This window comes from Gopherus flavomarginatus, chromosome 10 (assembly GCF_025201925.1).
Source record: "Gopherus flavomarginatus isolate rGopFla2 chromosome 10, rGopFla2.mat.asm, whole genome shotgun sequence".
Lineage (NCBI taxonomy): Eukaryota > Metazoa > Chordata > Testudines > Testudinidae > Gopherus > Gopherus flavomarginatus.
Genome location: NC_066626.1, coordinates 73745244 through 73761854, shown reverse-complemented (window position 1 = coordinate 73761854; position 16611 = coordinate 73745244). Strand labels below are relative to the sequence as shown.

General features: G+C 42.5%; 1 protein-coding gene across 1 annotated transcript in view; it reads left to right on the top strand.

Annotated features, from left to right (window-relative positions):
- Positions 1 to 16611, top strand: part of GLI2 (GLI family zinc finger 2) — a 269012-nt gene that overhangs the window by 214131 nt on the left and 38270 nt on the right. Inside the window, exon 5 of the mRNA XM_050916982.1 lies at positions 1886 to 2077. Within this exon, the coding sequence (XP_050772939.1) occupies positions 1886 to 2077 (192 nt within the window). The remainder of the gene's footprint in view (positions 1 to 1885; positions 2078 to 16611) is intronic.

Here is a 16611-nt window from a genome sequence, read left to right as displayed (position 1 = left end):
CAGTGTGAGTGCCACTGAAAATCAGCTTTCGTGGTGCCTTCGGCACATTCCATAGGTTACCTACCCCCTTGATGCAGCACTGGGTGTAAATAACCCAGACACTTCCAAGCATCAGACTGTATTCAGTACAGTTCCTACCTTCCCCATCTAGGGTAACCAAGTGTTAAAGGGAAAATATTGAGACCGCCGCAGGGGGCGTGCGGGGCGGGGGGCTTTTTTTTTTTTTTACACTCACCCGTCCGGGAGTTCAGCAATTCGGCGGAGAGCCCTTGAGTCACAGACAGCTTCGGCGGTATTTTGGTGGGGGGTAATAAACCTTGCCGCCAAAGACAGAAGCATCTGCCGCCAAAATACCACCAAAGACCATCCGTGACTGAAGGACTCTCAGCCGAATTGACGCCGAAGACAAGGGAACAAAATATCGGGACAAATGGCATCCCGACCGTACTCTGGTCGGGACGCGGGACAAACTCCTCAAAATCGGGACAGTCCTGATTTTATCGGGACGTCCAGTCATCCTATCCCCATCTCAGTGAGCTGAGGCATCACACAGTCTTACGGAGTGATTGATAATGTTAAACGCTGTGTATTTGAGGTAGGAGAGGGGAGGAAATGAAAAATGGGAGGCGCTTCAGTAAAGAACTTCAGAAAACATTGAAATACAGACGTACCCTTTTGAAAGCATAGATAGATATGGAGCCCAATTCTCTACTTATGTAACGCTGGAGCTGCATCAATGTATGGCAGTAGAGAATTTGGCCACTATATCTATATCTTCTTCAGTACAGTGTAGGGTCTCATTTGGTTGCATAGGAGTATCTCCATAAGAAATCAATATAAAAAGTGTGTATGTGAAGTCAAAATTGGACCTTGTACGTATCTACATAGAGAGGAAGGATGGTCCAGTGTTTAGGGTGCTAGGCTGGGACTCAGGACTTCTGGGCTCAGTTTCCTGCTCCGCTGCAGACTTTCTGTGACCTTGGGGAAGTCACTTAGTCTTTCAGTGCTTGAGTTCCCCATATGTAAAATGAGAAGAATAGCACTTTCCTACCTCACTCACATCAGTGCGGTGAGGCTCTATCTATCAAAAGACTGTGAAGTGTTCAGATGCTGCGGTAACTGAGGGCCACTTAAATAGCTTGGATACATACAGGCACATGCATACCTTAAAATGTGGCTCTTCTGTTCCTGTTAATTAGGTTTTGCTCACCCAAGCAAGTGTTAAGATTCCAAACCTCCACTCTCAGCATAGAGCAGAGAGGTTTTAATGCTCATGTATTTTTTTTCCCACCGCCTTGCAAAGTGAGTTTCATTATTTGGCATTTTAAAAGGGGCATTGTGTTGTGGTTTTTTTAGACCATGGTAAATAAGTTAATGGAGAGCTGGTGGGAGGCAGGTTTGAAAAATTACAGCGGGAAGAAAGTGAGTGTAATTGGCTTTGGCAGCCAAAATGGTTTTACACTGCCAGACACTAAACCTAGCTCTCCGCATTAGATCTCGGCTTTAATTTCCTTGCGCTGTGGCTGTTAACTGTACTCTACTTGTCTTTTTCTTTGCTAATAGGCACCAAAGTTGATGCTGACAGCGTTTTTGCTGTGGGCTGGTCAGGCCTTCTAGACCCCTCCCTGCAGTGAATTCTGTTTTCATGTGGAAGGATTATTAGAAGGGGGAATGAGAGATTGTTTATAAATTTGCGGAAATGGAAGAATGCAGAGGCCCCTTTTGTCCACAGAAACACGCCCAAACATACGTCATCAAAGCACCAAACTGAGTTGTAACAAGAGGGCTTGGGGGTTCTGATGCAGACTGTAATATCAGCTCTGGAGTTTTACTTACTGAGAAAACATTTTCCCCATGTTTGTCTCCTTACTCTCTGCCTCTGCAGTGGCTCACGAGCATCTAAAAGAGAGAGGCCTCTTTGGTTTGCCCCCTCCCCCTCCAGGAGCCAACCCTGCCGACTACTATCACCAGATGACACTCATGGCCAGCCATCCGAATCCTTACGGGGACCTGCTGATGCAGAGTGGGGGAGCAGCTAGCACGGCGCATCTTCATGATTACCTCAGCCCTGTAGATGGTGAGTAGGGAATGTGCCTACCCCTCGCTTAGGGGCAGCTCACAGAGGGTTCCTCTGGGGGAATTTAACTCGAGCTTAGAGAATTGTTCTCCACGTGGATGAAAGCAGATCTTATTGTGTGTGGTTTCTCTGTGTTGTTAAAGAACATCAAGGCTGCACTATAATTACTGATTTAAAAAGCTGAGTTTAAAAAGTTTGTCCATATATAAAAAAACAATCATGACCATTTGGAGTGGCACCTTGGCTGCTAAATACGTGGGAGTCAGCATGGTATATAGTGGACTGGCCTGGTCTCTAGTCCCTGCTCTGCCAGTGACCTGCAGCGTGATCTCAGACAAGCCACTTCACCTCTTTGTGCCTCTGTTTCCTTTCCCACCTTGTCTGTCTTTTTTGTTTAGACTGTAAACTTTTGCGGGCAAAGGCTGCCTTTCATTATGTGTTACACAGCGCCGAGTGCAAAGGGACTTTAATCTAGGTTGGAGCCTTTAGGGTCTATGGTAATGTAAAGTCCGAGACAAAAACTAATGTTAAAATGGAATTAAGGTTGAAAGTACATGGTAAAAATCATTACAGGGGTGTTGTAACTGTCCGAAAATCAGACATTCTAAACCCAGAAAATTCAGAGTTAAAGTTACACTGAAAAGAAATAAAATCATGTTAAGGTATGAAAATGTAGCGTGAGCACCTACGGCTCTGCCCTATAGCGAATCTGTCCATGTTATAACCTCATAATTATGGTTCATGCTGTAGTTTCAGATTAGAATACATTGATTTTTAAAAACGAAAGATTTTTTTCCCCTCATGGTGTCTCACTCCATGAAAGACAATGGGGGCTGCACAGGCAGCACTGAGGGCATGATGTGGCCTGTGGAATGTTTGTTAGAAGTGCTGATGCACAAGGAAAGGACCCAGCATGACTCTCTGATCCCATGCTTCTGATTGGCTCATGGATTAGTTCAGGCATTGAAACTGTCTCGATCCGTTACTGCTTTAGAGATTCTACTTTTGACCTTTCAGACTTAAAGACTTTGAGGTTTCATCGCTTTATAATTGACTTCTCTTTGCACTGAGGCTGTAGTGATAAAAGCTAATCTAATTTCTAAATAAAAACTTTGCAGCTGTTTTCTGCCATCAACGATTAGATTCACCAAGGACCAGGATTCTAAGGGTATGTCCACATTGCAATCATCAGGTGTGATTGCAGCTTGTGTAGACATACTCAAGCTAGCTTTAATCTGACCATCTTGGGGACCAATAGCAGTGAAGCTGCAGCATCACAGGCATCAGATGGGCCAGCCATCCAAGTATTTACCCATAGTTCTGGGTGGGCTCGTACAGCCTATGCTGAAGCCCATGCTGTCACGGCTTCACTTTTCAGTAGCCATGTTTAATCTACTTACTCAAGTAGATTAAAGCTAGCTCAGGTATTAGTAGCTGAGCTGAAATCACACCCCATGATTACAGTGTAGCTATACCCTATATGTAAAATCCTGATCTTTTCTCTCTGGTACTGTTCTGCTCTTCCCCACAACCACAGTCCTCAGACCCAAAACTTAGACAGGGTGTTTTGTTAAAAAGCAAAACAAGTGGTCACTAATAATTTCCTCATGGTCTTACCTGTTAAGGGTTGACATCTGTGGGTGCAAGGGGGCACCTCTGAGGCCTGGTTTATCCTGGGGGGGGAGGGGATCGACCTAAGATATGCAACTTCAGCTACGAGAATAGCATAGCTGAAGTCAACGTATCTTAGGTCGACTTACCTCTCGTCCTCACGGCACAGGGTCAACTGCCGCCGCTTCCCCATAACTCCGCTTCTGCCTCTCGCTGCAGTGGAGTACAGGACTTGAAAGCAGAGAAATTGGGGATCGATTTATCGTGTCTAAACTAGACACGATAAATCAGTCCCCGGTAGATCAGTCACTACCCACTGATCTGGCAGGTAGTGTAGACATACCCTCAGTTTTCCTCTGCAGATCTTCTTAGGCTTCAAGGTCTGCATTTATTCCTTGGCCCTCCCTTCCTCATCATTAGAGCATTTCTTGAATTGTGTTTTGTTTCAGTGACTTGCAGCAGCTCACTAAAGTGCTGGATAAACAGCTGGCTAGATAAACAAATATGGAGTTTGTAATACTAACACATATTACTGACTCTCAATGCACCATGGTCCTCGTCCTGTAGGATACTTAGTGTCCGTCTTTTATCTGAAAGTCATCTGGGATTTTCTGTTCTTCAGAAGGGTCTCTTTCTACCAGGCTTCTCCTAGGTAGCTCTGGAATAAATCATTTAACAAGGTCCCTAATTAAATGCAGTCACGTGCATGTCAGTATCGCACAGGAGGGTTGAGTTTTGCCAAGCTCTAAAGACTGTGATTAGCATTATTTTGATCCGTTAGAAAAGCTTTCTTGATCAGTGACTGGAGAGCCCATCTGTAAACTTTTGGATTCCATTAATGGAAACAAAGCTATTAAGCAACAGTGGAAATAAATGATGACTTGAAGTGAAATTCCACAAGGCCGTTTTAAAGAAGAACATGTTAAAAGCAGCAGGCCCACCAAAAATCTGTGGTCCACATGTGGAGTTTTATCCATTAGTCTGGGATTTATTCTCTGATCACGTTCAGACAGTCTGAATTATCTTTCCTCACTCCCTCTTAGCAAAGCCACTAGCAGTATCGGGTCCGGTTGTAAACTACAGCCCTCATTCAACAAAGTACTTCGGAACTTTCCTGAAGTCAGTGGGACTTAAAAACATGCTTAAAATTAAGCCTTTGCTAAACAGGGATGGACTTAACCACATGCTTAATGCTTTACTACATTGGGACCTACGCTCTATAAAAAGGGTTTGGCAATGGCTGTATTACATAGTTCACGTTCTGCTGGCTGTAGCCTGTCTGATAACAGAGGCTTGGTTTCAGAGTTACACATGATGAGGGAAATGCAAGTCACTAAAACCTGGAGTGAAGTGGCTGGTTCTAAACCCATGGTTTGAAAAGCTGAACCCACCACTCTGTTTTTTGTTTAACAGATTATTCCAATCATGTATTTTAAATAAGTGACCATATAAGTATCTAGGCGGATAGTTTAGTAATAAAACAGGATGTTCTTTTGATGCAGGAATATCAATAGCACACATTAAATGCAGACAGGTCACTGGAATAAAATGTTACATTCACAGAGCACCTTTCCTTCCAAAAGATCCCCAGATTGCCTTAAAAACTTTACAAGAATCACTTCACCCTCCCCTGAAGTGCAGCCAACTCTAGGGTGGAGCATAGCAGCTGTTAAACACCACATAGTACAATAGGCCACAATAACACAAAGCTGGTGTGTTAAACTGGAAGAAAAAAAAAAGTTTGGAAATGTACATTTGAAGCAGAAAAGCTCTCCTGCCCTGGATACAGCAACACACCGATCAGGTACTCTGCTGGTGAGGGGAAATCTGAACATTTGCAGGCTCATTTGGAAGTGAGACAGCTGCCTGCGGTAGTTCTTTCATGCACTCTTGTCTGCAGCTTTCTAGTTACTTGAGTTAAATCTTGGGGGTGATTTCTAGATAACTAAGGGCTTTACACTGGCATTTTTCGTCGCCCCAATGTCGCTGCACTGAGGCGCAGCAAGAGTATAGTCATCCTGCACTTGTGTGAACCTGTACTTTCACTGCTGCAGTTTCCCCCAGTTTCAAACCTTTGGTCACCCAGAAGGCCAGTGGCAGAGCTGAGAATAGAACCCAGGTCTGCTGAATAAAGAATGTAATAGTCATGGCTGGATGCAGAGTTTTTCTTTAATGTCATTGCTTTTAATTGCACCTTACTTAAAAATGCGATTTGCCTGTGAGACTCTAAGAAGAGTCGACAACCTTTTTCTCCTGCCCAGAAAAAAATGTGCAAAACAGAGAGAGCCCAATGGCATCCCATATGTGCTTTATCTGGAATCCTCCTGAATTGTGGTTTCTAATGAATCCAATTTATATATGCAGGTTAGGCCTGCTAAACAGTTACCTTGTGCACTGGAAATAGAAGAATGTGGCCTTTCAACAAGGATCATAGAGAAGCATTAGAATTCCTTGAACTGTTACGCCTTATGGGGCCCCAGGGAATGAAAAAGTAAGGATCCCAGGATAGCACCTGGTACCTGAACCAATGTCCAGCATCTGCTGCAGTCAAAGGAAGATGTGTGATGCTGTAACAGAAGGAAAGAAGGGAATAAGGAACCAGTTATCCTGAGACTGTTTGTGGCTAGCTGCTGCTTATTGATAAGGGGATTGTCTTATGTCAAGCACAAACCCCTTTTTATGATAATGTTACTGCCCCTGGATTTAATTTGATAACCTGGGAGGGGGGGATACTTCTGTGCCTGTGAATAGAATTTTTTTATTTAATTTTTTTTTGCGACCAGCCCATTAGAGTGCTGGCTCAATAAGACTATATTATTTTAGGTTTTGGATGAAGAAACACAGAAGAAGCACCAGTTGCGGCTGTGATTTGGAAGGAAGGGAATGTAAAATGTCTGTATATCATGTACATTACGTGGCTGCCTCTGGATAAATTGATTCTTCAACTTCTTTGTCTACCACTTAGATTGCAGCACAAAGTTATCTTTAAAGATGCATTCTGAAGTTCTGGTAGTCAATCACCATGCTTGGAGAGTTCATTTCTAGGGTCAGTTCAGGAAGACAGTTAGATATTCCCAGGCACATTAATATATTAAGGAGTTCACAACTGATCACTATGTGTTTATGTTAAGCTGGGATCTGTTGTTCCCATTTCCAACGCTGCAAAGAGGACTTAAATCCTTCTTTATGAAAATTCCTTCCTGTCCTATCCGTATAATGTCCCCAAACAGTGTGTGTGTGTGTGTAAAATTGTCAGAGTTACGAGATTGAACCTTAAACTGAGACTGAACCTAAAACTTGTCTCTGACATTTCTTTATTGGGACAGTCTACATTTGGGAATACATTTCAGAGTTGTGGATAAAGGAGGAAACTGACATATGTGATAAATTGCAGCACCACATAATAAACTGCCAAAGAAATATTTCCTTCTTTACTTACAAATCTTGAATTTCCTTCCAGAGTTAGATTGGCCCAATGCCCAGGATGGGACAGTATTTAATCCGGTACCAGTGAGAACTTTAAGATCCAGTCTTAGAATGCTGCTAATCTAGAAATGGGATATGTATTCAATTTGGAAAGTGGAGAGTCACTGCTTTCAAGTGGGATACAAAGCACTTGGTTTTAGCCCTTGAAGATCCTGAGACATCTGAGTCTCATGTCATTTTAAAGGCAGTTTGTACATACCAAAAAGCTATTTCAGGTAATTTTTAGTCTTAAATATGTGAATTATATTTATTCTTCTAATCTCTAGAGTTGGGCTCATAATAACTGGGCCTTCTGGCTATATGTGTAGGGGGATATGAAAAGTATACCCAACGAGTTTATGTTAAAACACTCTAAAACATTCTTAAAATAGATTTTTGTACAACATGTGATACAGCCTGGGGGCTGTCTACCAAGGAAAATAGAAAAGAGCATAAACTCTGGAAAGTAACATGTAGAAGTACAGTTAAGAAATAAGAATCTGAAGAACAGCTAGCAAAAGACATAAAAAGTAACAGCAAAAATATCTTAAGACCTTCAGAAGCAGGAAGCCTGCCACACTATCAGTGGAGTCACTGGGTGATTGAGGTGCTAATGGAGCACTCAAGGAAGACAAAGCCATTGCCAAGAATTTTTGCATTTGGTCTTCCCTGCAAAGGATGTGAGGGAGATTCTTACATCTGAACTATTCTTTCTATGGCCACGTCCAGACTAGGGGAGGAAAATCGATCTTAGATACGCAACTTCAGCTACGTGAATAACGTAGCTGAAGTCGAATTTCTAAGATCGAGTTACTCACCCGTCCAGACGGCGCGGGATCGATATCCGCGGCTCTCCGTGTCGATTCCGGAACTCCGTTCGGGTTGATGGAGTTCCGGAATCGATGTAAGCGCGCTCGGGGATCGATACATCGCGTCCAGACTAGACACGATATATCGATCCCCGAGCAATCGATTTTAACCCGCCGATACAGCGGGTTAGTCTGGACGTGGGCTATGTGACAAATCTGAGGAACTGCCTCAGATTGAAGTGTCAGTAGAAGTAGTTTTGGAACAAACTGAAAAGTTAAACATTAATATGTTTCCAGGACCAGGTAGAATTCACCTGAGTGCTGAAGGAACTCAAATAGGATATTGCAGAACTATTAACTGTGGTATGTAAACTATCACTTAAATCAGCCTCTGTACCAGATGACTGGAGGATAGCTAATGTGATGCTGATTTTTAAAAAAGTTTCCAGAGGCCATTCTGGCAATTACAGGCCAGTGAGCCTAACTTCAGTACCGAAAAAATTGGTTGAAAATATAGCAAAGAATAGAATTATCAGACTCATTGATGAACATGATATGTTGGGGAAGTGTCAACATGGCTTTTGTAAAGTGAAATCATGCCTCACCAATCTATTAGAATTCTTTGAGGTATCAAGAAACATGAACAAGGATGATCCAGTGGATATAGTGTACTCAGACTTTCAAAAAGCCTTTGACAAGGTCCCTCACCAAAGGCTTTTAAGCAAAGTAAGTAATCCTGAAAGAAGAAGGAAGGTCCTCCCATGGATCAGTAATTAGTTAAAAGATAGGAAACAAAGGGTAGGAATAAACAGTCTTCACAGTGAAGAGAAATAAATAATGGCATCCCCCAGGGTCTATACTGGGACCAAGGCTATTCAACATATTCATAAATAATCTGGAAAAGGGAGTAAACAGGGAATTTGAAAAGTTTGCAGGTGATACAAAATTACGATAGTTAAGTCCAAGGTAAACTGAGAAGAGTTACAAAGGGATCTTGAAAACTGGGTAACTGGGCAAGAAAATGGTAGATGAAATTCAATGTTGATAAATGCAAAATAATGCACATTGGAAAACATAATCCCAACTATACATACAAAATAATGGGGTCTAAATTAGCTATTACCACTGAAGAAAAAGATTTTGGAGTCATTGTGGATAAGTCTCTGAAAACATCCACTCAATGTACAGTGGCAGTCAAAAAAGTTAACAGAATGTTAGGAACTATTAGAAAAGGGATAAATAATAAGATAGAAAATATCATAATCCCAGTATATAAAACCATGGGACACCCATACCTTGAACACTGCATGCAGGTCTGGTTGCCCCATCTCAAAAAAGATATATTAGAATTGGGGAAAAAATACAGAGAAGGACAACAAAAATTGTTAGGGATATTGAACAGCTTCCCTATAAGGAGAGATTAAAAAGACTGGAACTGTTCAGTTTAGAAAAGAGCTAAGGGAAGATATGATAGAGGTCTATACAAGCATTAATGATGTGGAGAAAGTGAATAAGGAAATGTTATTTACACCTTCACTTAACACAAGAACCAGGGGTCACCCTGTTAAATTAATAGGCAGCAGGTTTACAACAAAGAAAAAGAAGTACTTCACACAACGCACAGTGAACCCGTGGAACTCATTGCAAGAGGATGCTGTGAAGGCCAAAAGTATAACCCACGCTCTGGGTGTCCCTAAACCTTTCACTGTCTGATGCTGGAACTGGACAACAGGGGATGGATCATTTGATAATTGCCTGTTCTGTTGATTGCCTCTGAAGCATCTGGCACTGGCCACTGTTAGAAGACAGGATACTAGGCTAAATGGACCATTGGTCTGACCCAGTGTGGCCATTCTCATGTTCTTAGGGAGTGAAGTAAAGTTTGTATTGATCTTATGTGGGATGCCCGCCACAATTCCCACATCAAGGGTCCATAGTTAAGGGTGCAACTTCTAGTTTAAACCCCACGCCCATTCCATTCTAAACCTGCATTTTGAATCTTCTGAATTTGGGGGTGAAGGATGGGGGGAATTCTTTTGGCTTAACATTTTCTGTTCTTCACTATCAGAAATATATATATATATTCCAAGTTGAAGCATTCTAGAGTTCCAAGATAGGTGTAATAAAATCTTTCTAACCTTAACAAAAACTGAGTTCATCATTCTCATGCACTTCGGGCCTGATCTTGTGAGGTGTTCAGCACCTTTAATTCTAAGCACTAATCAGGATCAGGCCATGAGATTGGTTTTTCTGTTTTTTTATTTTTTCTTCAAAAAAATTAGTGCATTGTGAGTTTTGGGAAGGGAAATTAAATGAAAAATAAAGGCGAAAATTTTCCAGCCTCTGTGCCTAACGATAGTCTGCTAAATCCATATTTAGTCCCTGATCCAAAATCCATCAAGGTCAGTGGAAAGACTCCCATTGACTTTAATGGGTTTTAGCTGGAGCTGAAATAGAAGTGGTAGAAGACACTCTAGTTCAGCTGCCACTGACACAGGAGGGACAGGGGTTTTTCTTAAAGGAACACGACCACCCCTGCTAGGAATACTATGTACTTAGTTGAGTGAGAGTGTTACTTACTGACTAGAGCAGGCAAGTGGGTGTCACATCTCTTGGGATAGTCTCGCTTTGCCATTGACTGGCAGTCTAGCCTTCAGAATGTCACTTTTTAGTACAGCTGAGCAGGGAATGTGAGAATTTTTGAGTTTGAAAGGGACCTTTCAACAATTTCAGAATAGGGAAACTGCCTGTAACAGGGTGGCTTGCCCCTTAAGGGCTAGAGGACTGTGGTCAGCCAACACTAGTTACTGAGTAGACAGACCTGAGCAAGGATCATCTGGCCCCTATGAAGAGTAGCAGAAAGATGCCAGGCTGCAAGCCCTGCAGAAAGAAAGAGTTCTCAGGGAGACAGAGGCTTCTGGGAACAAATAGACTCCTACAGAGAAACCTGGCAAGTGGGAGTGAGAATGCTGGGAGAGCAGAAAGACAGAGCCTTAGGGAGGAGAGGCTGTGTGCAGTGGGAGAGACTTTATTTTTGGAGTTTATTTTAAGAGTCATTGTGGTTAGACACAAGCCTAGGTGTTTGAAAAATGGGTCTAATATTTACCTGCCTCACAGGGTATCATGAGGCTTTATTAGTATCTGGAAAGTTCCATGACATTTGCCTTAGAAAGGTGTCCTGGGGACATGTTGGACCTTTAGCCTAGGGAAGTCAAGGCTCATGCTTTACATCTAGAAGTCCCAAGTTCCACTCCCACAGACAAACCTGACCACGGTGTCTCTTCATTGTTATTTGTCTTGCTGTTTATCATCTAATAATAGTGTGTGGCACCGTAAGGGATTAGGTCAGGCCAATAGTATTATTCTATTCTATACTATATAGATTTTTATACCATGCTCATCCCCGTAGTGCCTGAGTGATTTCCCATAGTGCAATGTGAATACATATCTGTCATGTGTTTTTTGTACTCGAATCCGCTCCCCAGAAGGAGAAGCGTGTGGAGTGAAGTGCCTTGTTTTGGTAGTATGTGTGTGTTGTTTTGTTGTCGTTTTTGTAGTTAAACAGGCCTGTTGATATGTGTTTCTGTAAGCAAAGGCAAGGTCAAAGAAATGTGCCTTGCACTTGGAGCGGAAAGTGGTGCAGGTTAGGGTTATTAACAGTGTCCATGATGCTAATAATTACCTGCTTTGGATAATTATCATAGATATATTTTTCTCCTCCGGGTGTTACTGCTCATTTTCTATGTAGTAAAACAAACTTTCTATTCCCTAGCCACCTTCCTTCTTGGCTACTTTGTGTTGCTATCCACACTGGAAGAGGAATCATTCGTGTGTAACATGATTTGAGGTCAAAGCTATGTCTGAAAACCCCTAGTATCAGAGAGACCCTAGTGTAAAACATACACCCAGCCTCACAGATCCTCGATCAGACCACTTTACACATCCCACAGTGCCTGGAAGATCTAAATTAGAGCAGACACTAATAAAATGCATATTACTTGATTTGTGCTGGAAACGTCCCAGCCCAGCTTGCAGAATCTGACAGCTTCCAGCGGAGTTTTACACGGGGAAAAAAAAAAAAGAATATACCTGCGTGCAGTGGAGGGTGCACTGAATGGCTGCACCAATAAAACCAGAGCTTCTGTTGGACATCAGGACTTCTTCCCTCTACAGATTAATGGGGAGCGATGGCTGAACTGGCTCTGTGGACATAAATCACTGGAAGGAGCAGCGAGAAATGAGTACAAGGCTTTTCTTTCTATTTAGTAATTTATCAAGGGAAGTGGCACATTAATAAACAGATCTCCCTTGAGGTGTGGGAGTAACAGAGATAAATATGACTGTCAGATGTGGCCTGCTTCCTTCTGTTACAGGAATAGAAGACGGGGGGAATACAAATGCAGAAAACAATATCTGTATCTGGATAGATAGAATTTGTAGTAGAGTAGCACCTAGAGGCCCCAACTCAGAGTAGAGCCCGATTGTGCTAGGTGCTATACAAACATATAATACAAGACAATCCTTACCCCAAAATACTTACAGTTTAAACAAACAAGGTAAACGATATGAGAGGAAACAGAGGCATTGAATGACTTGCTGGAGGTTACACAGCAGCTCATTGGCAGAGCTGGGAGTAGGAGTCTCAGGCCAATTCCCCAGCCATTTGACTATGCTGCCCCCAGTTTCTACATGAGTGGAACTAACTGTGGATCTAAACAACCCCAAACTTTAGGAATGTTCCAGTCTGGATCCAGATCAGAACCACGAGGCTGGGGCCTAGCTCAAACCCAGAATGTTAACATAAGCTATTTTAAATTTTATTCTGTGTTAGAGCTAGGCCCCAGCCTTGTGGTTCTGATCTGAATCCAGATTGGAACATTCCTGAAGTCTAGGGTTGTTTGGATGCAGGATGTCTGTTCAGGCCCTAGTTTTAAGGGCCATCTGCAATGTTTGAGGTCCATATCCAAATGTGACAATTTTTGCTTCTGACTTTTTGGTTCTAGACAATCTCTGCTTGTGTAGTTCATTTTTTACCTTCTCATCAGATCAGGAATAGCAGCACCATGGTAGACTTTACTGTTCAAATGGATTAACACAAATCCTGCAGTGTTTTTATTGCTATTAACAGACTTGCCTTTTTCAGGAAATGTTTGCATCCATAATGTATTTGCATCCTTAAATCTGCCTGTCCATCTCCAACTTGCCACTTAGACGGCACTAAGTCTGACAAGAATAAGCCTCAGTGTGGCCAACCCCAATCGTTCAAAACTCAGGAGTCAGGCTTCCCCAAAGTCTTGTCGCTCATGAGATTTGTTTGAAATAACATTTTGAGTTCTTTATATTTGACTTCTCGCTTTTGAGACTTTAGGTTGCATTTGGGTCACTTTAAGCTTTTCTTTACAACCATGCGGGCTAGACACTTACTTTTGTAAGAACGAAAAGGAAAGCCAGGATTCTCACCTAATCACGTATCTCCAGGAGCAGAAGTTCTAAGAAAACCTCCAAAGATTGTGAAACTTGCAGTAATATCACAGAAGCTGGCAACACTGGGTTGCATTAATGTTAGTCACAATAAAGTGGCAGTTCCACCTTGTGATTGGGGAGATGCCATGAAATGGAACTGCAGAAAGGAGTGGTCAGAATCAATCCAAATGCTTCCTATGCAGCTGAGAGCTTGTAGTAAGGGTGGTCTAATGGCTTGAACTCTGGCTTGAGCTTTAAGAGACCTGGGTTCTATTCCTACCTCTACTGTAGACTGACTGTGTGACCTTAGGAAAGTCACTTAATCTATCTGTGCTTCAGTTTCCCATCTGCCAAATGAGGATTGCGATAGAGCTTCCCTGTCACAGAGGGTTGTTCTGAGCCTGGAACTCATTTATCTTGAGGTGTGATGTATATGAGTGCACCAATATAAAACAATTGGGGGCAGTAAGTGAAGTGAAATCCTACTACACCTCGCAGCTGTAAAGATCTAAGACACACCAAGGAAGCTGCAAGACACATTGCTGCTCTGTCCCTCACTTTTGTTATATCCCATTTCACCACCGCTCACCTATATGTTGTCTGCAAGGCTGAGATCTTGTCCTCGTATTTGTCTGTAAAGTGCCTAATGTACATTTGGCATTACATAAATAGTAACTGGTCCGCATTGATGCTCTAGCCCCAAGGAGAGGCAGATATGGAAAAACAAGAGCCCTTGCCATCTGCCTATCTATCTTAGACACTATAACTGTGGTAATGGGGGCCATATAAGTTCCTGAGTGCCTCACAGTCTTTAATGTATTTATCCTCATAAGGCCTCTGCAAGGTAGGGGCTCAGCAGAGACAGCTGCTGGAAAAGAAAGAATTGGTAACGCTGCACTCTCACCTACTGAGGAAAGGTGCTTGAAATGCAGATGCTGAATGCTGATTGGGTTTGTCACATGGGCTATTAGCAGGCTAGCAGGAGCCTAGCAGGTCGTCATTTTGGATTACACGGCAGTAGCATCTTCTAAATATAAAAGCCTAGAAAAATAGGTGACCTACCACAGTATATATGCTGCTCCCACCACTTTCGATGTGACCAACAGTTCCAGATGTAGATAGGCCTCAGTCAAACATTTGGATCTGATCCTCTAATATTTTGCAAAGCTCAGCCCCAAATTCTGCCCTGACTGCAACCTGTGCAACCCCATTGATTTACGGTGTAAATTTGCCCATCGAAGTCATATGTTCCAATCACTAATGCACCTAAGTGCTGGGAGAGTCCAAATTAATCCAGTGTAAGCTCTCCACTTATTTCAGACTCCTGCAACCAAAACCAGGTAAGGTGGAAATGACTTCATGCCTGATTGACTGACAGGGTCCAGGTCCTGGCAGGTCCCCTCTGAGGGTAAGAGCCTGCACTTTGTGCTTGAGCTGTCAAATAGGTTTTCTTAAAATTCTTAATTTACTTTCTAGGCTCCTGGAGTCTCACCTCTTTCATTAAGTGGATGCTCTGCATTGTCCAATGCTCATTTCATTTCCTTTCCTCCTCTAGACTAATGCACATACACAATTTCTAAGATTCTCCTTCCGCTCTGATGTGGTGCTATTCCAGTCCACTTCTCTTACCACTAAGTCACTGAAAATCACCGTGTTCAGAGTAATCTTCCGAGACTTTGTTCTTTTTAATTTTAAGTTAATTGAGTGCTGGTGCAAGGTGTTGATTGACAGTCCCAGAGACTGAAGCTCTTTTTTGTCATCCAAGGACTGAAAAGCAAGGCCAGCAGCTTCTCTACATTCACCCCTAAGCTTGGAGAGGATCTAGGGATCAGTGCAGTGCAATCTCCATCCCCATGCTGTATTTCTATCACTCTTGGTTCTTACACCTTGCCCATCACCCAGGTATCTTGAAGTGTATTCACATGAACACAAGAAGCTCTCTACGTCTCTCCCCCTTTTCTCATTCAGTAGAGCCCCTCTTCTGAGAATGCCAACAAGGGTGCCAACCGTTGCCCAGTTTGATGGTGTTTTTTGGTGAGATGCCTCTCTGCTAAGAATCAGGCCTCCAGCCCATTTAACATAGGTCCCCAAACCATCATCAAATGGGAACATTTTTTAACTGATGCTCACCTCATCTGGATCTGAACTAGTGTTTAGAGCTGGTCAGAAATTTCAAAATGTTGTTGAAAAATGAAGGAGTGAAATCATGATAGTCCGGTACCCCATATTCAAGCCAGCTCTACTCGGGATGAGATGCACAAGGCATCATGTCCCATTATCATCCCTATGAGCCAAGCAGTCCCTTCTAATGTAAAATTTGAGGCGTATAATTTTGGAGGTGCCAATAATAAGTAGTTCCATAGTTATCACTTTGTGCAGCAGGGACCTTAAAGCAGGGATTGAAAACCATTCAGTTTGGAAAGAAGAGTGCCACGTCTCCCTGCAACCTTAGAGCATCCATCTGTGAGTAAAGAATGAAGGAATAAATACATCTGTTAATTATTTTTAGGTAAAAGTAATTAAAAATGGGCCCTTTGGAATCTCGTGTTTATCCAGGCTCCTCTAGTGAATAAACACCTTGTTACTCACCCTGCAGACTTTTCATTTAGTGCAAACTCTCAATTTCATCTGCTTTTTAGGAAATCAAAATGAGTAAAAGTGTTACTGTTATTGATATGTTATTTCTTTGTATTGTGAATTGTATAGCACCTCGGAACCCTGTTATGGACCAGGTCCCCACTGGGCTAGGTGCTATACAAACACACAACACAAAGACTGTCCCTGCCCCAAATTAGACAGCAGATCCTACAGTCATTGCTAATGCAACAAGGGCCTCACCCAAAGTCCATGCAAGTCAATGGAAAGACTCGCATTGATTTAAATGGACTTTAAGTCAGACCCCAGAAGCCCCTTACACAGAGCATGTGCATGATTGGGCCCTATTTTTTTAAGAAAGTGATTGCCAGACACTTCTCTTCCTTGCACTGGAGAAGCCACTGAAGTTATGTCAGTGCAGAAGTGGTGCAAATGAGAAAGTGATAATCCACACTCCGGGCTTATTGGCCCTGATTCAGCAAACTACCCCATCAACCTCAATGGGATTATTCACATGCTTAAAGTTAATCACATGCTTGTATTCCTTGTTGAATCTTGGCCTCAAGAAGAGCCTGTGTGGTGGAATCAGAC